Consider the following 25,013-nt stretch of genomic DNA (forward strand, 5'->3'; position numbering starts at 1 on the left):
TACCATTTTTCCATATTCACTCTGAGATTCAGTCCATACTTTGTAATTAGAAAATTGTATGTTCTTGGTTACTTAACATCTACAGGCCTCATTTCAACAAATATTTAATGATAATATTAAGAAAAAATAATTTATTATACTAGGTGCTCTGGGCATTACTAAAAAAGGAGCCACCTGGGTGGTTCAGTTGGTTAAGCATCCCATCCTTGATTTCGGCTCAGGTCATGATCTCACGGTTTGGGCCCTGTGTCAGGTTCTGTGCTGGCAGTGCAGAGCCTGCTTCACATTCTCTCTCTCTCTCTCTCTCTCTCTCTCTCTCTCTCTCTCCCCTTCTTTCTGTTTTGCCTCTGCTTGCTCTGTCTCTCTCAAAATAAATAAACTCGAAAAAAAGGTGGGGGGAGGAGAAGACTCCATTCTAGTCCTCAAGGAGTTAACAATCATGTCAGAGGGCCCAATACAGAATTGTGTGAAACAAGGTGATGGAAAGTAGATTGTCATTTAACAAGAGCAAACCACACCACTGTCTAGAAGTGGGGGGAGAGTTTGGTGAGAGGAGGCCAGGGAAGAAACCATCTTATGGATAACACCTGAAACATGCCTCGAATGACTGGCAGAATTTCAGTGGCCACTTCGAGGTTCAGATGGAAGAAGCGTGAGTAACAGCATGGAGAAAGCACTGGGCCTGTTCATTCTGTAGCTACGAGCATTTAATCTGGTTGTGGCCTCACAGGCGTTTGAGGTGAGGGGACCTAGATGACACTGTTTAAGGCCTTGAATTCCCGGGAAAGGATTTAGCTCTGTAGGAAAGAAACCTCATTTTCCTCATCTGAATCGGGACATAAGTGGGCTTATTCTTTGCTGATTCTTAATTTTTTTTTCTTTTGTTGATTCTTTCAACAAATATTATAGGAACAGTAAACTTAGTATGTCACAATTAACTATTTAGTTACGGTGCCCTTTCTAGTACTATGATTCTACGATGACTTTTAGTTATATTTATTTAGACTGACAAAACAATGGATATATTTTTGTTCACTGAAATTTTTTGACTCTCATGCTTATACATATCAATATGGTTTTCTTCTCCTTTGAGCTTTCCTAGTATTTTATATCTACTTTATTGCACTTTGTATTTTCATTTCATGACATCATTGTGTATGTATACATGTCTTCTCTTTCTTACTAAATGTTAAACTCCAGGAGGTGGGGCCCACGTGCAACCTATCCTTGTATACTCTACAGTGCTCAGCTTAAGAGGCATTCAAAAATGTGTGTGGAATGAACGGTTTAATTAATATCTGATTCCTAGTGAAGTCACTGGAGTAAGTTCAAATGTTTCAAGTTACATACTAATTTTTACCTAGAAGATTCCTGCTGGAAATGATTGAAAAGAGTACTTGAGAGGCAAATTTCTTGGCTCTCTCAACACTGTTGCTTTTTTAATTTGTTGGAGATATAGAAAATACCACATTAGTTTGTGATGTTTTTATTATAACAGTAATACACATTCACTATAGAAACTTTATATTGTCATAGATAAGCAAAAGGAAGAAATCAAAATCCCCCATAATCATAAGTCAGAAATAAGCAGTTACGGTTTCAGAGGAGTTTTCAAAGTTTTAATATGCATGGCTAATTTGCCCTTTCAGAAAGACAACTATTTTGTGCTGCTTCTAGAAGTGTAAGAATGCTCCTCGTTTATGACAACACTGAATATAATTATTAATATTAGTCCTGGCAAAATGGGTAGGAGAAAAAAATCATTCACTTAGAAATGTGTATTTCTTTGAATACTAATTTAATTGAATATTTTTCATGTGTTAATTGACCATTTGCATTTCCTTTGTGAATTGCCTTTTCATATTTTTGCCTATTTTTCTATTGGGATGTTTATCTGTCTCCATTTAAAAAAATATTTTTGAGAGCTGATGTGTATTAATAAACATTTTCCCCAGTCAGGCATTTGCCTTTTAGCATATTTCCTTTCAGGGTCACCGATCCGTAGGAAGTAAGTCTAATAAACTAAGTGAATGTCAGATCTATGATCACCTCTTCCTCTCATTTCTAAGCTGAGTCAATGTGAGGAGCTAGAATATCTTCCAGGAATGGAAGCAAGCATAACAACAACCAGTGGAATATTATTTTCTGTGAGGAGAATTATTTTCAGAAACAATGGTAAAAATAGCATCTAAAAAATTTTAAAAGCCCTTACTTTTGATGATTACTACAAATTTAGAACTAGTATGACTACTTTCTGTTTACCTTTAAGAATATCACATGTAGTACTGGTCTAAAAAGGAAAAGAATGGGAAGTGCGTGCAGGCGATGACAAGTCAGACTTGGTAATTACAGTTAACAGTAACGTCTGTTCATCCACTATTGATGCATTGAAGTATTTCCATGGGATATGTATGGGAGTCATGTATGGCTGTGCCCTGTAAATTCAATAAAGAATGAACACTCTTATGGTTTGGTAACTAAGAAGTTAGCTGGGGGCAATGCTGAAATTCTTTCTTCTTGGAAAATGGAAACTCTGAAGGAGGAGAAAAGTGAAAGGAATTACGAAAAGGAAAAGGCAAAGAAACATGGCTGGGAGTACAGAAGTACAGAAAAAAGAAGAAAAGGAAAAACAAATCTCCGTGTTTACCCAGGAGATTAAGAAGTGAGGCTTAGACAAAAAATACATTCTTTAAATTTATTATGGGGCAATTATCAAAATATGGTGCAGTGTTCCTTTTATGTCACTTAGATTATGTAAGTGGGGCTTTACACTGTACTTAAAACTGTATGGAACAGTTTTTTAATGTATTAAAGGTATTTATTCCTCATATGGCATAAAAATAGTTAAACATGACTTCCATGGTGCATAAATGTCGAAAGCAGTTTGTGTTTCAAATCTTTTTAATTTTTTAAAGCACGTGCATACAGCTAAGCTGGGCATTAGAAGCCCTGCAAGCTGTTTGCCAGAATTCAAAGTCCTGTCAGATCTCCTATTATTTTCAGATGTTCCTTTACCAGCAGTAGCTTCAGAAGCGAGTAGAAAAACTGATCATTTATAATTGTATTTGGGTCGGATAAATAAAAGGTGCTTGGTTAGGGGCTCTTTCTATTTGAAGTCACTTTAAAATTCGATGAAAAGAATTTGCTAACAGGCCAAAATCCAGGGCTATAATATTTTGTTATTATGAAACCAGCCCCAGTTTGAACCCTTTCCTGGAAGAAAAACCAGGAATATTTATTGACCTGGGATTGTTGGTGTATCTAGGAACAAACTAAGCAACAGATAATAATAATTTTTATTTTTAATCATTTCTCCAAACTCTTGTTCAGTTCAATGCTGTGAGTAGGAAAAGGAGCAATCTGAGATAGAAAGACAAATATAACAGCGGTTAGGTCAAAAACATATAAAGATTATGAAATTATTAAAGTGTTTGTGAAAGTAATGCTAAAATAAAGATGATTTACTTGTATTAAAACACAAATTAGAGGCAAAATTTCAGGCTTTCTGTTAAGTAGTTTTAAAGCCTTGCTTTAAATAGTACTAATTAAATGTAAATAAAGTGAATATAATTGTCTATCAGAGAAATGAAACACAGATGCTCTTATTTCAATTCACTAGTAATTGAAGGGTAATGTACAATTGCTTAAAGAGGAAAAAAAAAAGAATTCAAATAGGGACAATGCTTTTAAAAAATTAGAGAAGAATCACCAAAAATCTGATGAAGATTTGTGAATCATGGTTTCCAAATGGCCATTTGAGCAGCGTGACTCATGTGATATCCTCCCTCCTTGGCCTCTTTCCACAGTCAACCAAAAATTAGTGATGAAAATCACACCAGAAGGAAACATACCAAGAGGTTTTAAATTTAGCCTTATAAACATGGTTTGCATCACTATGGATGCAACACTAAATGCAGGTATTTGGACTACAATGAAAGACAGGTTTAAAAACCACTATTAAAGTTGACTCTTTAATAGTTTGACTTCAATGAAGTGGAAATGGGCTATTTCCTAAAATTTTTCTTAACATTTTTATTTTTTGCCAGCCAGATTTTATTTGTTACCTGATTTATGAGCCCTGACACATGAAGCATATTTCTATGGTTTAAGGTAACTTTTAAGCTTACTGATTTTCACCATTATGCATCAATAACATATTTTATATTATTTCCCCAATATGGCAATACTGAACTAAAGACGATTAAACCAATTTATCTGTTTTCTAATGCCTGATTATTTTTCTGAATTCTATAATGGTTTTACTTTTCTTTCAAATATATATATATATATATGTATATGTATTCATACACACAATATGTGTATACATATATGTATATATGCCTTCAAATATACATGTATACCTAGTATATATACCCAAATATATATATATATATACATATATATATACACACATAGATAGATAGATATGGAACTCTCCACACACCCACAAATACCTACACAGAGATCTGCAGAAAAATGTTACCTTCACATGTTCAAAGAGATCCCAAAGAGTTCAAAACCCAGGATTTATAGCACCAATCCACAGAAAGACATAATATTTAAAATCACAAAATACTTTTATGAACTCTGAGACAAACCATACCACACAAACCTGTACACATGAACATGATTAGAAGGCAGACAGACTCTCTTGATTAACTTTAAATAAACTGACATAAAAGTGAAAAATGATACACAAATGATATCTTTTTTTAGCTCAACTATTAAGAATCCAATTATTACCTGTGAATGTATGCCACACACAATACTTTGAAGACATTTCATAATCAAAGTGAGAAACTCTAAGCACCTGCCTCCAATAGTCATTCTGTGAAACTGCTAATAAAACAAAAACCTGGAAGTCATTATTCCTAGCTCTAAGGCGACATTGTTGTAATTAAGGAAAACCTGTGCATGAGTTGGCGGAGTCCTGTCTTGCGGAGTCCTCGTCCTCGTCGAGTGGGAGGGTCACACTGGGAGAGACTAATAAGGGCAGAGATGCGTCCCCCTTCCCCACTCGCAGGGAGCTCACTCGGGCCACTCCTCGGCGGTGCGGCAGCCCTGGCCGGACTCCACTGCGCCTCTGAGGGGCTCAAACACACATTCAAGGTAAGCTGCGCAGCTTTGCCACCGGCCGTTTCCCTTGATCTCTCGCACACATGCCGGTTCTATATCATCTGCTCGTGTCTCTGGTCATTTGCGTGCATCTGCTTTTCAAGAAAATGTAAAAACTGTGCTACACATGTAAATATGTTTTGGTGGATAAATAATGCACACCTGCAATTACGCATTCCCATAGGTGGCTTAACGACGGGACCAAAAACGTTTGGAACGCTACGGCCACTTTAATATGCTATATATGATGTAGTTTGTGCTCAGATGTTCACATAATGCAGGCTTTATGCGTTATACTTTAGTTCTAGGTGATTTTTCTGGCTACGAGTGTTTGTAAAGGAGAGCTACCAGCACCGCTGATGCGGGTGAGAACAGACATCAAAGACAGAAGAACATATCCATGGGGTTAAATGCACAAAACAAATAAACTCAATAGAAATTCATGCCGTTAGATCGTATTTTTTTGGTCTACGTCTAGAGACGTTACCCACTAGAAACAAGGAGACAGTTAAGGGGTGTAAACTGGCAGACGCGAGGTTCCGGCGCCTAGCTCTCGGGCCCGGGGTTACTTATTCTGACATGCGGGTATTTCTCCCAAGTGCTGCTTCCAGGGGCTGCGCGGGCGGGGACCCCGGGACCAGGGCCTCCCCCAGCCCCGGTCAGCCTCCAGGCGTCCGGCGCTGCTCCTTCATTACCCTGCAGCATGCGCAGCGCGGCCCGACCGAGCGCCACCGCCGTCCCCGCCGTCCTCGCCGTCCCTGCCGCCGCCGCCGCCGCCACCGCCGCGGGAACGTCCAGGTCCCGGCACTCGGAGAACGCGGCCCCCACCTCCGCCGCCTTAGCTGCGAGATCCAGCCGCCACCGCCGTCAGCGCGCCGGCGCCGACGCCACCGCGGCCGTGAGGAGGGAGGCGGCGCCGCGCAGCCCGCTAGGGCACTGCAGGGTCCCGAAGAAGTTTGTTGGCCCGGAACCAAGCGCGCCTCGGCCGCCGGGCACGCTAGCTCATTCTGAGCAGGCGGGCGCGTAAGCGAAACCTGTCCCGGGAAGGGGGAGGGAGGGAGGGAGCAGGCGGGTCGGTGGTGGGCTGGCCAGGTTGCAGGAGCCCCAGAGGCTGGGAGAGGTGGGGAAATGGAGAGGGACAGGGTACCAGAACTCACTGCCAGCCTCAGGGGACAGTGGGCTGGGGATCAAAAAGAGGAGAACCCAGAACCCGAGAATGCGCAGAGTTTTAATGGAACCATCCAGGAATTGCAGCAGTGAGTGATGGTGAGCCCCAGCTTGAGGTTGGGGAGTGCAAGGGTAAAGGAAATACTTGTGCTGCCTCGTTGCATCCACAGTTGCAAGACTGATTGGTCCCGTCTTCTGCTTGGAGGAGAAATCTGAGGAGAAACAAGGTGGGGGGATGGTTGGGACGCTCAGGAGGAATTTATATGTGCTTGATAACGGAGGGAATGAAATACAATCACTCCAAAATCTCTCCCTACCCCTACCCCAACAAAAAGTGAGAGAGCAATGGCGCTTGCTATTCTCAATCCAAACCAAGCAGCACTGCCGTTTTTTAAAGAGATTAAAACAAACAAACAAACAAACAAACAAACACACTACTTTATCAAACGTGTGGTCTCTCAGCATCTCCTTACTGGTGTGTGAGGAGAGAGCTGTAGTGGCACGCAAGTAGAGGTTTTTGGTATGTGCCTGCCAAGGAGAAACTGAGATGTTTAGTTGTTCAGATGGTGCACACGTACCTAAAATCTCTTCCTGAGGAGGCTTGACATGGTTCTTTGACTGGGAATATGTCTTCAGGATGGAAAAGAAGGAGGCAATCGCCAGGGGTGGAAAAATTCATTCTCTCTCTAGGGGATAGAAAATGGAGAGAGTGACTGGCAGGTGCTTCCATGAGGTTTTGTCCGGCCTGAGCTCTCAAACTGGTAAGGAATCTAAGTTGGGTTTCCTGGGAAAGGAGGGTGGAGGTGTGGTGATAGAGCAGCAGAGCGAGCCTGAACCTGATATGAAAAGGCCAGAGAAAAAGCAAAAAGGTGAAAGAAAAGCAAATGTCATTATTATCACAGTTGGGACATCTCTGTATCTGAATCATTGTCATCCAAGGAAACCATCTAAAACAGAAGGAAGCCCATGGTATTCTCCAGAAATGGAAAATTTCTATCTACTTTATGGTCTTTCAGTTTAATCTCTCTCGCTGAAATTGTAGTTCATTTTTTTGGAGCAGGTAGAAATGCCCAGTGGGTACAGACAGTGGATGGTTTTAGAGGCAAGAGAAGATATGGAGATAGAAACCACAGTTGTGAGGCTAAGTGGCATCATAATTACAAATTCAAGTGGAAAATGAAAAATTAGTAGGACTAGAGAGAGATGCTAATATATAACCTGGAAAGGATCTTGGAAAAAAGAGAATGAATGGGATTGGAGTTGGATTATTCAGGGCAGGCTGCATTAAAGTCATATATCTTAAAGAGGCAGAGAATAAAGAGGCTTAGCAGAAGAGAGCAAGAGAGAGGGCATTCCAGCCAGAAGGAATGGCATGTGTGAAGGCTTAGAGGTGGGAGTGAGCAGTCATGTGCCTGGTAAGACAGAGAATCCAAGCTGGAATGAAACCGGAGATGAGGAGAGCAGATAACACTTGCCAGGGAGAGACTGGAAAGGAGAGGCTGAGAGGCAAGGGGCTCTTTGGGGTGTTATTTTGTAGGCCAGTAGTGATATAATCAGATGAGGAAGTTGCGTATTAAATTTGGAAATTGATAGAAAGAGGGTGAATGCCAGTAGAATACTAGGATATTTGTGAGGCCCAAAGGGTCTCTGATACCTCTTTGAAAACAATCAAAAGGAATTATGAGATTGTAAGATTATTAGGTCATAGAGCCCTTCAGATGGGAAAATTAGGAAAACTGGATAGATAAGGAAATATATATGTTAATTTAAAATTTTAAGTGGCATTGGATCGTTGATATAGATATATCTGTGGAAACAGAGCTAAAGAATTGATATCCAAAAAAATGTAGGTCACTCATAATGGTGGAAGTTGAGAATGGTATCAAAAAAAGTTGATGGAGACAATGATATTTCAGGGAAGTGTATCAATTAACCAAACAAGTTGTTGAGGATGATGAGACTCAGTTAAGCATGTTTAAAGGGGACCTGAGTTTGGAGACCCTCTGGAAGTAGGTGCTAGTTTTGAAGTGACAGGAGAAATAACACAGAATTTTGAGAAAATGTGGTAGAGTTGATCAGCTTTAGAGGATTATAAACATTAAGAACCAGGGAATATATTTTCTGTGAAGGAAGAGAAATTCAGTAATAGTATGTTTTGTGCATCTCATTAAATAACTGAACTTATGTTCACTGAGCTTTCTTTTAGTAATTTTTTTCTATATTGGTCTGTAATTCTTCACCTCCTATCTTTCTGTAAATGTTAAGTCCATATCTGCATATATTACTTAACAGGTTGAACCTTTCATTTGTTTAATTTTGGAAACGTATTGCCTTAGACTGTGTTCCTACAAATTGATCGAGTACCTACTAAATGCTAGTGTTAAAACATCATTTAATGTTTGAACAAAACACGAATGATAAGACACTTTTTTTTCTGTAAGATATTCAGTATGGAGGGGGGACGGAATGTACATAAGTTATTAAAGTGCAGTATAGACTGTGCTGAAGCAGAGGTGGGAACTGAACTCTATTAGATTGCAAGACAGTGAATAAATGAACTCTGTGATGGTTCCTGCAGACTTCATAGAAGACATGGTATTTGAATTGCATGTGGAAGGCAGAGTAAATGATCACCAGGTGGAACGATATCCCAACAGCCAAAACTGCATGTGCAGAAGCCTGGCACATGTGGGGTAATCGTGAAGGGTTTTATGGAGTGGAGTTTGTTTGGAAGGAGGTAGCAGGCCATGAGACTGGTCAGATGAGTTGAGGACTCCACTAATGGTGAGAGAGTCTTGAGTCCCTTAGGAATAGCCAATGAAAAACCACCAGGAGACTTCAAAAAAGCAGAGCACTAAAGTGATTAGATCTGTCATGGAAATAGAAGTCTTGAGCAGTAGGGATATAGAATCAAGGGGAACGAGACTGAAACAGAGGAATCTAGTTTGGGGTCTCCTGCACTTTTACAGATGAGAAATGGTAAGGACGTGAAGTAAATCAGTTTTTGTGAGGATGAATAAGTTGGTATGGATTCAGAGGAACTTTGTAAAAGTAGATTTGATAGACTTGATAGAGATTTGATATGGGAGGGGTAAAGAATGAATTAAAGCGGATTTTGAAATGTCTAACTCAGATTATTAAGGTAAAAAAGGATGCCTGTAATTAAAATATAAAGGTCAAGAGCTTTCTGTAGATTGTAATAAGGGCAGAAACCTTGCCTAAGCTGCATCCGACCTCTGCACACCAGCTTCAATTTCATTATTGATGAAATTATGAAATAATGCTAAATCTAGTCCTAAAATGTTGAGATTTTTTGTCCTATTATTGGCTTGGAATTTAACTCTATAGGCATGTCTTTTCAGCTGGCTTTCTCTAATAGTTGATAGACTCTGCTCTAGCTTCACTAAAGATAGATTCTAAAAATTGGTAAAAGAACAGATGTGTTAACACCTGTTTTTTGTTTGTTTGGTTTTTTTTTTTTTTGGTTTTTTTGCTTATTTAAAAGATCTGTGACTTCACAACACTATGGCCAGATTTTCTTGGAGTTATGTACAGGCATATTGGAGGGTAGTCAAGAAGTTTGATTTAAGAATCAAACCCCTACCCAGTCACACGGCATTACTCTTTGTAATGAATGCTCTGAGAACATGGGTTTAGTCATGTAACAAATCAAACTTACTTTTTTAAAAGTTGAAATGTGTTGCTCATTTAACAGCCTACATAAAGTGAATCAGTACTCTTTTCTATTTTCTCCTTTTTCTTCTTTCACTTGTCTTTTCCATGTTATTTTCTATTTATGTCTTAACTCTAACACTCAGACTCTTTACCTAATACCAAATTTCAAAGATGCAGAATGAGCATTATAAAATGATTCATGTTCTGTAGGCAGATTTGGTTTGGTTTACTCAAAAGTTTGTGCTGAGAATCCCCTGACCATCTTATCTAGCAAGCCTACTATTTCATCATCCTATTTACTCTGCTTTCCTTTAATTCCTAGTGTCTGTCTTTCAAAGATGATGTGTATGTTTGTTTATTTTTGGTCTCCCTTACCAGAGTGACACCAGGGACTTCCCCTGTTTGGCTCACTGCTGTATCTCCAGTGACTACTATATCCCCTGTGGCACATAGTAGGAATCTCATTGTATGGATGGAATGAAAGATTAAGGTTTTCCACTGCTCTTTTCTGTCTTTTCTATGCTCTGTGTACATTAATCTAGATTGACAAAGAATTTTTAAAAATCCATCTCCTAGAGGACCTGGGTGATTTAGTTGATTGAGCGTCCAACTTCAGCTGGGATCATGATCGTGCAGTTCAAGAGTTTGAGCAGCACAGAGCCCACTTTGGATCCTCTGTCCCCTTCTCTGTGCCACTGCCCTGCTTCCATTCTCTCTCTCTCTCTCTCTCTCTCTCTCTCTCTCTCAAAAATATATAAGGAATAAAAAAATTCATGTCCTAATTAAAATATTTTCAGTGTCATGGTTGCCTTACAGGGTTTCAAGAGCTGAATAATGGAAATTTAAAGGACAGTGACTCCTTTTTAAATTGCCTTATGCCAACCAGTATCAAAACTATTCCACTTGGGCAAGGATGGTGAGAATAATGGGTTAGAAGTAGAGGTCATAGCCAGACCTTCAGTCGGTCTTTATCTCTTTGTTGTCATAGCATTGGGAAATAGGTTATAGATAGGGCTATCTGGATGATTTTAGACAGTTCATCAGCTCCTCGGCACTGTTGTCTGCTCAAGACTGGCAGTACTGGAATACTCACACTTAGAACTTTGGTACTTTGTAGTGCTGGGAAAGAACTACAGCCTGGATCTGTATAGCTTTTTTTTTTTTTTTAAGTTTATTTACTTATTTTGAGAGAGAGAGAGAGAGCGATCAGGGCAGGGGCAGAGAGAGAGGGAGAGAGAAAAATCCCAGGCAGGCTCCACACCACCAGTGGGGAGCCTGATGTGGGCCTTGGACTCATGAACCTTGAGATTATGACCTGAGCTAAAACCAAGAGTCGGTTGTTCAGCCAACTGAGCCACCCAGGCACCCCCCAGGATCTGGCTAGCATCTTGATAAAGAATAGCTACAAATTTAAAGGAAGTATATAGGGAAGTTAAAGGTCTATCCCACATCCTGATAGTAAACATCATGGTGTAACAGCACTGGCTTCTTAGTGAAGAAGAGCTGAACTTGTATCTCAGGCTCTGGGATCTTCTCTATGAGCTTTAATGCTTCATATCTGTAGAATGAGGGCCTGGTACTTGTCTTCTGTACTCTCCTTAGGCCCAGGCAACAAGGTCCCTGCTCTGGGCCTTACATTTTGGAAGGCCCTTATGTGGCCTTGCTCTGGATGTGCTTCTGCTCTCAGGGTTAGGAGTCCACAGATATAAGGGGACCCATCCACACAAAGCTCAAGCTGCTAGTTGAGGCTCTGGGAACCCAAGGTCCTGAAATTCCTTGACCAAAGGACCCTTAGTCCTCTTATAAGACCTGGCAGACCTCTTCCTTGGATTCATCTTTCCAGGGGCAAACCAAGTCACTGGTGGGAACACTCTTAGGCCCAAGCAGGTATCAAGGAGTGACTGCTTGCAGGTGTTATGGACAGAGCTTAGACTTATTGGTATCTTACCATACATGTAGGTGAGGCCCCTCATGGTGCAGACCAAGTCAAAAATGGGAAAAAGTGAGGGAAGAGCTTTGGTCCAGGCCAGAGTCTAGTTAATCCCTTGTAGCCTGCTGTATTCAATTCCAAACTTGACTTGGGCTTTCAAGTCTTTGTGAAGGTATACTTGCCAAGATAAAAGGAAAAAACATATTTCTTCTTAGTCTTATTAGCTTTATTTTTAACTTTCATATATTTAGACATATGATATGTGGATCTCTTGTCCTATAATGTGATAGTGTTAGGAAGAGACATGCCTGCCTCTCAAAAAATACACATATAAAAGAAATTGTGCTTCAGAAAATGAGAACATGTGTAACCAATATTCCCCACATCATTCTTAAAATGTATCATGAGCCATCTTTGTACAAGTTTTGAAAAAAGTGATTTGAGGCCTTTAGTAACATCCATATCCACATATGTTATTCTGAGGCTCTTCATTGGGCAGTCTGTTGGGACAGCATTGAAGGTCTGTGTTAACATTTAAATCTTACCTAAGAAGAGCAATAAGTTAAATTGTGACAACATTGGCTTGTATAAATTTATCAAACTATCTTGATGGTCATCTAGCTGAGGGGACAAAATAGAAAATTGGGAAGTTTTGATGATGGAGGAGATTGTGGACAAAGCCCAGAATTGAGAATTCCTGGAGGGCACTGGAGGTGGGTGCAGAGCAGCAAGAAGTAGCCTGAGGGTTCTGGGGACAGTGAGAAGGATCTGGAGGAGAGGTCCAGAAAGACCCTAAGGGAGGTTTTTCCCACCCTGCAACTGCCTGAAGCAGAGGTTAAGGATCTGGAAAAGGTGTTTTGTTTTAACATATACAAGGATTTATTTTGAGACCTTTATCAAGTTTTTTTTTTTTTTTTTCAAATGTTCCTAGTGGGAAAAAAAAATGTTCCTAGTGGAGGGGAGTATATCTGTACTTAATCAGGATCAAAACAATAGAAACCTCAAATAGTAAACATGTTTTAAATGTACAAAGAGATGTACACCTGAAACTAATATAACCCTGTATGTTAACTATACTGGAATTAAAATAAAAAGCTTAAAAAGAGAAAAATTAAGAATTAGATGTACGAATCGATACTATGTTCATGGTAATGGTCGATCCTTGAAATATTATAAGATCTTAAAATGCTTGATGAATTATAAAAGATTAAATTATCATCACTACAGATTTAAAGATAAGTATGTTTTTCTATATCTTAAGATTTGGAAATTGGCAGTCTGTTACTTATTTTAATTCAAAGAATGTTTATTGAGCCCCTACTTTCACAGATACTATGCTAGCTGCTGAGGATAAGGTGATGGACAAGACAGACATAGTCTCTGCCTTCAAGGGAGAGTAGAGTTGAGTGGGGGCAATAAACACATGTCCACAGACAGAATTGTCTGAGCTAGAGAATAATGGGGCAAGGACACTTACCTGTCAGGTAAGAGCTCTTCCACCCAGTAACATTTACATTGAGAGGTGTAGGATGAAAAGGACCCAGTGTGATCCAGGTTGAGGACACAGCATGCACAAAAGTCCTGAGGTTGGAAAGAACATGGGAATTTGAAGGATAGGATATCAGTGAAGAGGAGAGTACCAAGTGAAGCTGGAGAGGAGAGTAGGAGCTAAAGTACTCAGGGCCTAGAAGGCCATAGAAAGGCTTTTGGATTACATGTAAAGTACAATGGGAGACCATTTAAAGGGTTAAAGCAGGGGAGTGACGTGATTCAATTTTTATTTTAAGAAAAGCTCTCCTGTGCTATGTAGTGAGTGAATATGGTCAGAAGCTGATAGCAGATTTGAGGGGAAATGAGTTAGGAAGTTGTTGAGGAATCTACACCAGGGTAACCTAAATTAGGATTATGGCAGAAGAATGGAGGGCAGTGGATGGATTTGAGATGGGTATGGGGTAATACTGATATGACTTGCTGATTGTTTGGATGTGGGAGATGGTGATAAGGAAGACAGAAGCATCAGTGTGATGCTTGAGTTCCTGGTTTGAGCATTTTGATGGGCACTAATTGAGACTGGGAAGAGCATGAGAAGAGTAAGTTGTCGTTGAGAATCAAGCATTTAACTTGGACATATTAAATTATAGGTGTCTTGTGCACCATCTAAGAGGAAATATAGAATAGGCAGCTGGCTACAGTCTAATGTTCAGAGAAGACTGGATTGGGGATACAAATTTTAGATTCATCTGACAGGTACTGTTTAAAGCCAAGAAATGGTGAGATCACCTCAAGAGACATTATAAAGACAAGGTGGGGAAGGCCCACAGATCCCAGGATTAAGATATCAGGTAGCAAAAAGATTTGAGAAGGGATTTAGAGAGAAATCCCAGAGAGTGTGAGGGCCGGGATGACCAATGAGACTGAAGATTTCAAGGAGGGAGTAGTCAGCTATAGGAAGTACCACCAAGATTTGAATTAAATGGGGAGAACAAAGAATTCTCTCAAGTTCTTGCTGAACTTGGTGAAAGGCATTTCATTAGAGGGTGGAATGGCAATTCATCAATAACTAGGACATTTAGTCAACTAAACATAACATCTTATTCTTCAAATGTTTTGCATAAATGAGATTGAAGCTAAGTGCTATGAACCTCTAAGTGACTCAAGGAACCAGTTGGGAGACCTCAAGATTGAGTTAATATGCATATGGCTATATAGCTCTCTGGGTCTTTGTTGCTGTAAGAGGGACCAAAGCTTCAATGAACATAAATTTATGGGTGCTTTGACATTTTCCCATTGTCCAAATTTCACTATCAACCTCAGGTTGAGGAGATAACTAAACTTTTACTAATTATTTATTTATTTATTTATTTATTTATTTATGAGAAACACATGCATAAGCAGAGGAGGGGCACAGAGAGAGGGAGAGAGAGAGAGTCTGGAGCAGATTCCCCCCTCAGTGCAGAGCCTGACACAGGGCTTGATCTCAGGACCCTGAGATCATGGCCTGAGCTGAAATCAAGAGTCAGACACTTAACTAACTGAGCCATCCAGGCACCCCCAATTTTTATTATTATTTATGAATATGTAGAGCAAACACTTATAATAGTAAGTAATTTGTATGAATACTTACTATGTTCAAGGACCTCTACTATACTTTCCCCAGTTGTTAAATAATTTATTGCTAGTGTTGTTATCAGTTTTCAGGTAAATAAATGAAGGCTTAGTGAGATTACATAACTTGTTTATAAGTGGCAAAGCCCAGACATAAGCCATGGTTTTAATCTCTATACTACACTGCTAATTTATCAACTAATAGAAGTCACTTAGGAAAAATGTCTATTCAAGTCCTCTGCCCATTTTTTAATTATGGGTTTGTTTTTTTTTTTTTGGTGTTGACTTGTATAAGTTCTTTATATATTTTGGATATTAACTCCTTATCAGATATATCATTTCAAATATCTTCTCCCTTTCAGTAGGTTGCCTTTTTGTTTTGTTGATGTTTTCCTCTACTGTATTAAAATTTTGTTGACAGTTTCACATCTGTGTTCAAAAGAGATTTGCTAGTAATTTTCTCTTTCTTACAATATCATTGTTGAGTATATTGTAATAATTTTGCTGCCTTAATGATTTATCTGTGTTCTCTTGGTCTATTCTTTGAAAAATTTTTTAAATGAAAGGTCAGTGATAATTCCTGCTTAAATATTTGGTAAAATTTTATGATTTAATTCATATGTACCTGAAGATTATTTGCATGGTAATTTTTTATTGAATATTTAATGACTATAATAGTGTAAAACTTCTTTTATTCTTGTCTATGTGTTAGTAATTGAAATCCCTTTAAGTAACAAAAATGTCTAGAAGATAAAATTCGTGGTTAAAAATAAAAAAATCAAGGATCTCTGATAATTAAATCAATATTTTTGAGTTCATTTATTTGAAATAGAATTAATTGCTTTAACAACTACTAGCTGAAATAATAGGATAAGTTTGCAAAGTCATATGAGGATTAAGACTATATCTAGATGAAAGAGTTTAAAAGAAATAAGGCATAAAACCAGCTGTTTGATATTTAGAACCACACACGATTTTAGTGTTGCAATTGCTACTTCTAGCTATTCATCCAGAAATATCTAAACTCTTGAATTAATTTTAAAGTGCTGATCTTAGAGTATTTGGCACATGCAGAATACCAAAGATGATAAGTTTAGTTTTTTTCTAGAGTGTGTACTGACAACATTTAGACATTGGTGTGATGGATTCTTTTATATTTGACTCTTGAATAAAATTTAAATGATGGCAAATAAATGATTCAATATTATTTGCATATTTAGAAGTCTTAGAATAGCTATTCTAATAATACTGCAATTGTTAAATACACTGAAGGAGCCATTATATTTTTACTTACAGTTTATTTTCATGTTATTTCACTATAAAAATTAATTTGCATAATATTTAAGTTTTCCATTTTAGGGATTCTGTTTACTAAATCTTTTACTGTAATACCTATAAAGTAGTAGTCTATAGTTAGAAAAACAAATGGTTATGGATGATAACACATTAATGTTGAATATGATGCCAGTGGTAGGCTCAGGCAGGAATTATATATATCCATTCTTTTCTTTAAACATAAGGAAAGATTGCTTTTCACATGTATGTATAGTAATCACTCCAGTAGCAGTGATTATTCATCCCAGTAACAACATAGTTATGTTTATAGAAAATGTAACATCAGTTAAGACAAAATGTGTAACACTAATATATAGAAGAGAAAATAGAATTGTGAATAATAAGATTATATTGTAAAAATATAAATCCATTGTAGATGACACCAAAAGAACAGGTGACAAGAACAATAGGTAAATTGGATGACACAAAGGTAAATTTCTTTGTAGCAAAGGACACAATCAAGAGAGTGAAGACGTAACCCACAACAAAGAGGAAAATATGGGCAAATCATATGTCTGAAAGGGACTAATATCCAGAATATATAAAGAACTCCTACAATTCAACAATAGCCAGGTTATAAAATGGGGAAAGGATTTAATAGGCATTTCTCCAGAGAAGATATACAAATGGAAATAAGCATATGAAAATACCTTCAACATCACTAATCCTTAGGGAAATGAAAATCAAAAACATAATGAGATACCCTCTCATACCCATTAGGATGGTTGCTATTAAAAAAATAATAATAAGGTTGATGAGGATGGAGAGAATTTGGAACTGTTGTGCATTGTTTGTGGGAATATAAAATGGTGTAGCTGGTATGGCAAACAGTATGTTGGTTCTTAAGAAAATTAAAAATAGAATTATCATATGATCCAGCAATCCCGTTTCTGGGTATATACCTAAAAGAATTGACAGCAGGGTTTGGATAGATATTTGTACATTCATGTTCATAGTAACATTATTCACATTAGCCAAAAGGCAGGAGCAACCCAAGTATACATCAGTGGATGACTGGATAAACAAAACATGGTATATATATACAGTGCAATATTATTCAGCTTTAAAAAAGGAAGGAAATTTTGGGGTCTCCTGGGTGGCTGTCTGTTAGCCACTGGACTCTTGATATCAGCTCAGGTCATGATCTTACTGTTGTGGGATCTAGTCTGCATTGGCTCCATGCTGAGCAGAGCTTGCTTGGGATTCTCTCGCTCTCTCTCTCTCTCCCTCTCTCTCTCTCTCTCTCAAAATAAATAAATAAACTTAAAAAATTAAGATAAAAAGGAAGGAAATTCTGACCTATGCTTCAACATGAATGAACTTTAAGGATATTATGCTAAACGAAATGAAGTCACAAAAGGATAAATACTGTCTGATTCCACTTATATGAGTTACCTAGCATAATCTAATTCATAGAGTCAGAAAGTAGAGTGGTAGTTGCCAAGGATTGGGGAGGGAGAAATGGGGAGTTAATGTTCAATAGTTATAGAGTCTCAGTTTTGCAAGATGAGAAATTATGGATGATAGTGATGATTACACAATAATATGAAGGTACTTAATTCTACCTAAAAGTGATGAAGATTTTAGATTTTATGTTAGGTGTATTTTACCAGGATTTAGATATATTTATAGATTAGATTTATATATATATATATATATATATATATATACACACACACACATATATGTGTATGCATATATGTGTGTGTGTGTATATATATATATGTGTATATATATGTCTATATTTCTAAATTGCATACATAAAATCATTTTAAAGTGGTATAGCTTTAAAAAACACATGAAAAGAAGAGAAAATTTAAGTTATAAGAGGCTGTGTGGACATTGATAATTAGGAAGTAATCTGAAAATATTTTTGGAACTTTTTCATACACACTAAGGTGTATATTGATAAATTATGTATAACTACATATATAATCATATATCCAATTATAGAATTCTATGTAGTATAAAAATCTATCGTGTTCTCTTTGGTGATGAGGATTTTCTAGAGATAATGATGAAAGGAATTGTAAGCTCAATTCCAGTATTTTGTTTTGTTGCAGACCTGCAGCCACTTGTTCACATGGTTTCGAGGCACAATGAGGCATGCTGGCTCTTGGAAACTTTGGCTCTGGATGGCAATGCTTCTGCTTCCTGCTTCCACTTCCGTGACGGTCAGGGACAAGTCAGGTATCCAGGCCACCTCTTTTGTCCAGTCACCAAATGTTATTTATAGTCTTCAAGTTATTTTTAAAACTCATCGAAGTAAATTGTTGGGGTTAAGGAGGCCATAGATTAAATCTACAAGTACAAAATAAATTCATTCTTTTTTCCCATTGACCTTTAATTTTGCACATTGAGAATTTCTAAAATCACCTCATTTTCCCATATTATATTAGTCTAAATAGCCTTTCCTTCCTTTCATTGATATTTACAAATATAAATATATGTGTGTGATTCTCTGCATGTACTTTTCTTCTTTTACCCCTTGTCATAAGTTAGAAGTACATATGTCTATCACTAATTAGGATTAACCAGGGACGTGTCTAATCTTAATTAGGGAAAAGTGAAAACTAGGAGATATAAAAGGAAATGTAGTTTAAGTAAGTTTTATAGTATCTCAGATGAAATGTACAAAAGATGAACAGTTGTTAGAGCACTTAGCACTAAATAGATATTTATTTGCAGTTATTAAATTATCAACTTCACAAATATTTCCAAAGGGCTTGAAGGCAGTTTGAAACATTTACTCTCATCTCTGATTTTTAAAAATAATTACATGCCTAATTTGGAAAACTTTTCTTGAACTTTGAGTATGTATAAACTACTGATTTAGATGTACTTTTAAGTCAAACTAGACACACTAGAGAAGCCATTTGCTAAGCAAAGAGACACTTCAACTCTCCTACGCAAAGGATCACATATAATGTATTCTGACGATGGTCACATATGATGATGCATTCTGAAACTATGAGTCTTACTGTGCCTACTATTTTGACTATATCTTTAAGAAGTATTGCTAAAGGGTATAAACACGCTCTAGTAGAGACTTCTGAGTTTGAAGCACACATAAAAACAGTCTAAGATATAACAAATCTAATCTCTTAGTGTTCTGTAAGTCTTTGTGATTTTTTAAAAATTTTTTAAATTTATTTTTGAGAGAGAGAGAGAGAGAGAGAGAGAGAGAGGCTGAGCAGGGGAGGGACAGAGGGAGAGGAAGACACAGAATTGGGAGCAGGCTCCAGGCTCTGAGCTGTCAGCACAGAGCCTGATGCGGGGCTCAAATTCACAGACTGCGAGATCATTACCTGAGCTGAAGTCGGACGCTTAACTGACTGAGCCACCCAGGCGTCCCAGTCTTTGTGATTTTTATATTAATTCGTCAGGAGGTGCATTTCCTAATAATCCACATGAAAGTTTGAATATTCTGCCACTGTATCAATGATATCCTGAGGCTGTCATGCTTTTTGGGGGGAAAACACTTTCCTTCCTCAGTGGGAAATAAATCAGAAGTGACTCATGGCAAAAGGAAGTCCATAGGGCAAGGGGCGTTCACTCTGATGATGTTTTGACTCTCAATTTCTTTATGTGCTCTCCTTTTTTTTTTTTAAATTTATATCCAAGTTAGTTAGCATATAATTCAATAATGATTTCAGGAGTATAATCCAGTGACTCATCACCTACATATAACACCCAGTGCTCATCCCAACAAGTGCCCTGCTCAATGCCCCTTGCCCATTTAGCCCATCCCCTCACTCAAGATCCCTCCAGCAACCCTCAGTTTGTTCTCTGTATTTAAGAGTCTCTTATGTTTTGTCCTTCTGCCTATTTTTATATTATTTTTGCTTCCCTCCCTTATGTTCATTTGTTTTGTATCTTAAATTCCACATATGAGTGAAGTCATATGAAATTTGTCTTTCTGTGACTAATTTTGCTTAACATAGTACACTCTAGTTCTATCCATGTTATTGGTAATGGCAAGATTTCATTCTTTTTGATTGACAAGTAATATTCCATTGTATCTATGTACCACATCTTCTTCTTTTTTTTTTTATTTAACTTTATTTTTTATTTTTTAAAATTTACATCCAAATTAGTTAGTATATAGTGAAGCAATGATTTCAGTAGATTCTTTAATGGCCCTTACCCATTTAGCCCATCCCCCTACCACAACCCCTCTAACAACCCTCAGTTTGTTCTCCATATTTATAAGTCTCTTTTGTCCCCCTCCCTGTTTTTATATTATTTTTGTTTCCCTTCCCTTATGTCCATCTGTTTTGTCTCTTAAAGTCCTCATATGAGTGAAGTCATATGATTTTTGTCTTTCTCTGACTCACTAATTTCACTTAGCATAATACCCTCCAGTTCCATCCACGTGGTTGCAAATGGCAAGATTTCATTCCTTTTGATTGCTGAGTAATACTCCATTGTATATGTATATCACATCTTCTTTATCCATTCATCCATCGATAGACATTTGGGCTCTTTCTATACTTTGGCTATTGTTGATAGTGCTGCTATAAACATGGGGGTGCATGTGTCCCTTCGAAACAGCACACCTGTATCCCTTGGATAAATGCCTAGTAGTGCAGTTGCTGGGTCGTAGGGTAGTTCTATTTTTAATTTTTTGAGGAAGCTCCATACTGTTTTTCAGAGTGGCTGCACCAGTTTTCATTCCCACCAGCAGTGCAAAAGGATTCCTCTTTCTCTGCACCCTCGCCAACATCTGCTGTTGCCTGAGTTGTTAATTTTAGTTATTTTGTTTGTTCCCTCCTTTTAAGAAGCATTAGTAGGTAATGAAATTTGCAACTTAACAGGAGAGGATAAGACTTCTTTGGTTAGAAAGGAAAATGAATCTTTGGTTGAGATGGACACAGTTTTAGGGACATGCTAGTGCATAATCAATGCTTTTAACAATAATAATGATTTGAAGGATCTATAATAAATCAATTTCCAGTTTTAGTTTGACCAAGAATCATCTGGGGTATTGATTCCTAAATCCCACTCTGAGATTGCCATTATGCAAGACAGGCTGGGTGGGATTCGGCAATTAATTTCTTTAACAGACTCCCCACGTGAATCTAATATGATATGTCTAAGGAAAACACTTGTAGAAATACTCACCTTTGGGAGTATTAGCTGACATTTTTGTCTTTTTTTTTTTTTCTTTCTTAGCTGGTTATCTTGCATCTTACCTACCAGGTTTTCTTTATTTTATTTTATTTTATTTTATTTTATTTTATTTTATTTTATTTATTTTTTGTTATTTTTGCCTTTAGTAACTTTTTTAAGTTAAAAAACCGTGGTAGGAACACAACATGGCATCTACCCTCTTAAGAAATATCTAAGTGTATATATAATTCAGTATTGTTAACTATAGGCACAATGTTGTGCAGCAACATTAGAACTTAATCATTTTACACTACTGAAACTTCCCCATTTTGGAATTCTCCTGAATGTTTTGCTTTTGCAGCTTTGGTATCGCAATTATTTTCTTTTTAATTTTTTTAACGTTTATTTATTTTTGAGAGAGAGGGAGAGACAGAGACAGAGCATGAGCGGGAGTTGGGGCACAGAGAGAGGGAGACACAAACCAAAGCAGGCTCCAGACTCTGAGCCACCAGCACAAAGCCCAATGCAGGGCTCGAACCCACGAACCACAAGATCATGACCTGAGCCGAAGTCGGACACTTAACCGACTGAGCCACCCAAGTGCCCCATGGTATTGCAATTCTTCAATCAGGTTCTATTTATTGTATGTAGGACTACTAGAATGCATATATTCTGGTCCAATTAACTTTACCAAATTTATCTTTCTGAAAGATATTCCTAAGGAGTGTGAATTCAGAATTAATCTGAACTCTTAACAAGATTCACATAACATGAAGCACTGAGAGAAAGTAATACAGACAAAAATTAAGTTGATTTTTATCAGGCTGTTTGGTAGAAGGTGCTCCTGAAGCAACACATACTGAACATGCCATGGCAATTGCTTAACTTCAGGTATCATTTGCATTAACTGAAAATGTTTGCACAGCACTGTCATAAGGATTATTGAAGAATATGACACGCTGGGCATGGCCTGACAGGGGGCTCTTGTGTCTTGTGTCTCTGATTCACAGTGCAAGGTTCCCTTTTTAGTTTCCTCATGTGCAGACCTGTGTGTGTGGTCACTAACCATTTACCGGAGGGAAGTGATTACATCTAAAAATAAAATATAACAAATCTGAGGGAGAGGCTAGGGTTTCAACTTTGGAGTCTGTGAAGTTGTCAACAGTCTACTGTTAAACCTAAATATACGAAGGATAAATTGAATCTTTTAATTGCTTTATTTTAACTCTATAGTATATTTAATGATGCTTGGAATATTGTTCCAGTTGGGATAGAATTCAGGAGTAATATGGAAAGATGCAATACAACTTGAATTTTAAAATCTTGAAGCCATTAAGAATTCAGTTATTTCTTATTCTTTTATCAGTTTTACTATTACATTGAGATTATGAGTTAAGGCATATTTATATATTTTCATATTGTAGATAAATAATTTGAATGTGGCGGTTTCAGCTCAGTTGTCAAAAGAGGATCATATTAAAGAGAAGAGAATTGTATTAAAAACATACATTGTGTAGATCTTAAAATTTGCATTAAATTTTCTTAAAACTTTCCACTGTGATAGAAGTTTATGTACTATGTTTATGTAATTAAAGGCTCCTCTTTTTCTTCTACTTTCCTAAACCTGGTCTAAGGCCAACTACTGAGTTATCATCAAAACTAATAAAAACAGAAGAACAGAGTAAGGAAATGCAGCAAAAAAAATCCCCCCCAAAACAAAACAAAACAAAAATTAAACCAGACTTGATAAAAGGAGAGATGATAGAATGCCATTTCTTTTACTTATGGTAAAACATCATGTTAAGTGTCTAGATGGAATTGATTATAAACTTAGGCCCTAGACCATACACATATACCTTTTAAAGCTAGTTTACTATCAATTATAAGGAAAAACTGTTATTCTGAAATTTGGCTTTTATTAATTGAAACACACTGCACTCTTAAACTCAAGAGTGGAAAGTGTGCTATCGTATGGAGGGTTTTGTGTTTTTAAGAATTCCTCATGTTCAATGTGGTGCCATGTAACTGACAAATATACTGTGTAACTCCTAAATTTTTAAAGTGGAGGAAAGTTTCACAATTATAAATAAATATTATAGGTCCTAACCAGGTATTCTTTGGAGGAACAGCTTTGTTTTAAAAGCAACAACAACAACGACGACAAACCCACAAGATGCTATAAGGATTTTGTGATCTTTTGTGACTTTTTCTGTTAAAATAGCTGTGTTCTCACTTTTTTTGTTTTCATGTTTGGTCACTTTTCCATATTATTTTTGTTATATTCTGGTCCAACAATCTTTACCTATTATTTATTAACCAGTGTTTTTCTCCAAACCTGGGACACTCTGTAATCCTTTTCAAAGATATTGTCAAAGTAGGAAATGTACAGGGGTCTGCGGGCAACCCGTAACAATAAAATAAAAAGGACTGCTTCCCCTGCAGTCCAACGGGAAGTCTGTTTTAGTCTTTTTTTAGAAAAAGTGTGAAACACCTAAAGGTTCTTCTTTGCTCTATTTATGAAAAGAAAAGAAACCAATTCTGTCTCTTGGGTATTGCTACTTTTCACGTTCCCGACTCTAATCTTTTTTTTTTTTTTTAATATATGAAATTTATTGACAAATTGGTTTCCATACAACACCCAGTGCTCATCTTAAAAGGTGCCCTCCTCAATACCCATCACCCACCCTCTCCTCCCTCCCACCCCCCATCAACCCTCAGTTTGTTCTCAGTTTTTAACAGTCTCTTAAGCTTTGGCTCTCTCCCACTCTAACCTCTTTTTTTTTTTTTTTCCCTTCCCCTCCCCCATGGGTTCCTGTTAAATTTCTCAGGATCCACATAAGAGTGAAACCATATGGTATCTGTCTTTCTCTGTATGGCTTATTTCACTTAGCATCACACTCTCCAGTTCCATCCACGTTGCTACAAAAGGCCATATTTCATTTTTTCTCATTGCCACATAGTATTCCATTGTGTATATAAACCACATTTTCTTTATCCATTCATCAGTTGATGGACATTTAGGCTCTTTCCATAATTTGGCTATTGTTGAGAGTGCTGCTATGAACATTGGGGTACAAGTGGCCCTATGCATCAGTACTCCTGTATCCCTTGGATAAATTCCTAGCAGTGCTATTGCTGGGTCATAGGGTAGGTCTATTTTTAATTTTCTGAGGAACCTCCACACTGCTTTCCAGAGCGGCTGCACCACTTTGCATTCCCACCAACAGTGCAAGAGGGTTCCCATTTCTCCACATCCTCTCCAGCATCTATAGTCTCCTGATTTGTTCATTTGGCCACTCTGACTGGCGTGAGGTGATACCTGAGTGTGGTTTTGATTTGTATTTCCCTGATAAGGAGCGACGCTGAACATCTTTTCATGTGTCTGTTGGCCATCCGGATGTCTTCTTTAGAGAAGTGTCTATTCATGTTTTCTGCCCATTTCTTCACTGGGTTATTTGTTTTTCGGGTGTGGAGTTTGGTGAGCTCTTTATAGATTTTGGATACTAGCCCTTTGTCCGATATGTCATTTGCGAATATCTTTTCCCATTCCATTGGTTGCCTTTTAGTTTTGTTG

At 37.6% G+C, this 25,013-nt stretch overlaps 1 protein-coding gene across 1 annotated transcript in view; it reads left to right on the plus strand.

Moving 5' to 3' along the window:
* Positions 1 to 5,056: 5,056 nt before the first annotated feature.
* Positions 5,057 to 25,013, plus strand: part of COL19A1 (collagen type XIX alpha 1 chain) — a 354,142-nt gene continuing 334,185 nt past the window's right edge. The window contains exons 1-2 of the mRNA XM_047860196.1: positions 5,057 to 5,109; positions 18,391 to 18,517. Of these exons, the coding sequence (XP_047716152.1) occupies positions 18,427 to 18,517 (91 nt within the window). The 5' untranslated portion in view covers positions 5,057 to 5,109; positions 18,391 to 18,426. The remainder of the gene's footprint in view (positions 5,110 to 18,390; positions 18,518 to 25,013) is intronic.

This window comes from Prionailurus viverrinus, chromosome B2 (assembly GCF_022837055.1).
Source record: "Prionailurus viverrinus isolate Anna chromosome B2, UM_Priviv_1.0, whole genome shotgun sequence".
NCBI classification, from domain to species: domain Eukaryota; kingdom Metazoa; phylum Chordata; class Mammalia; order Carnivora; family Felidae; genus Prionailurus; species Prionailurus viverrinus.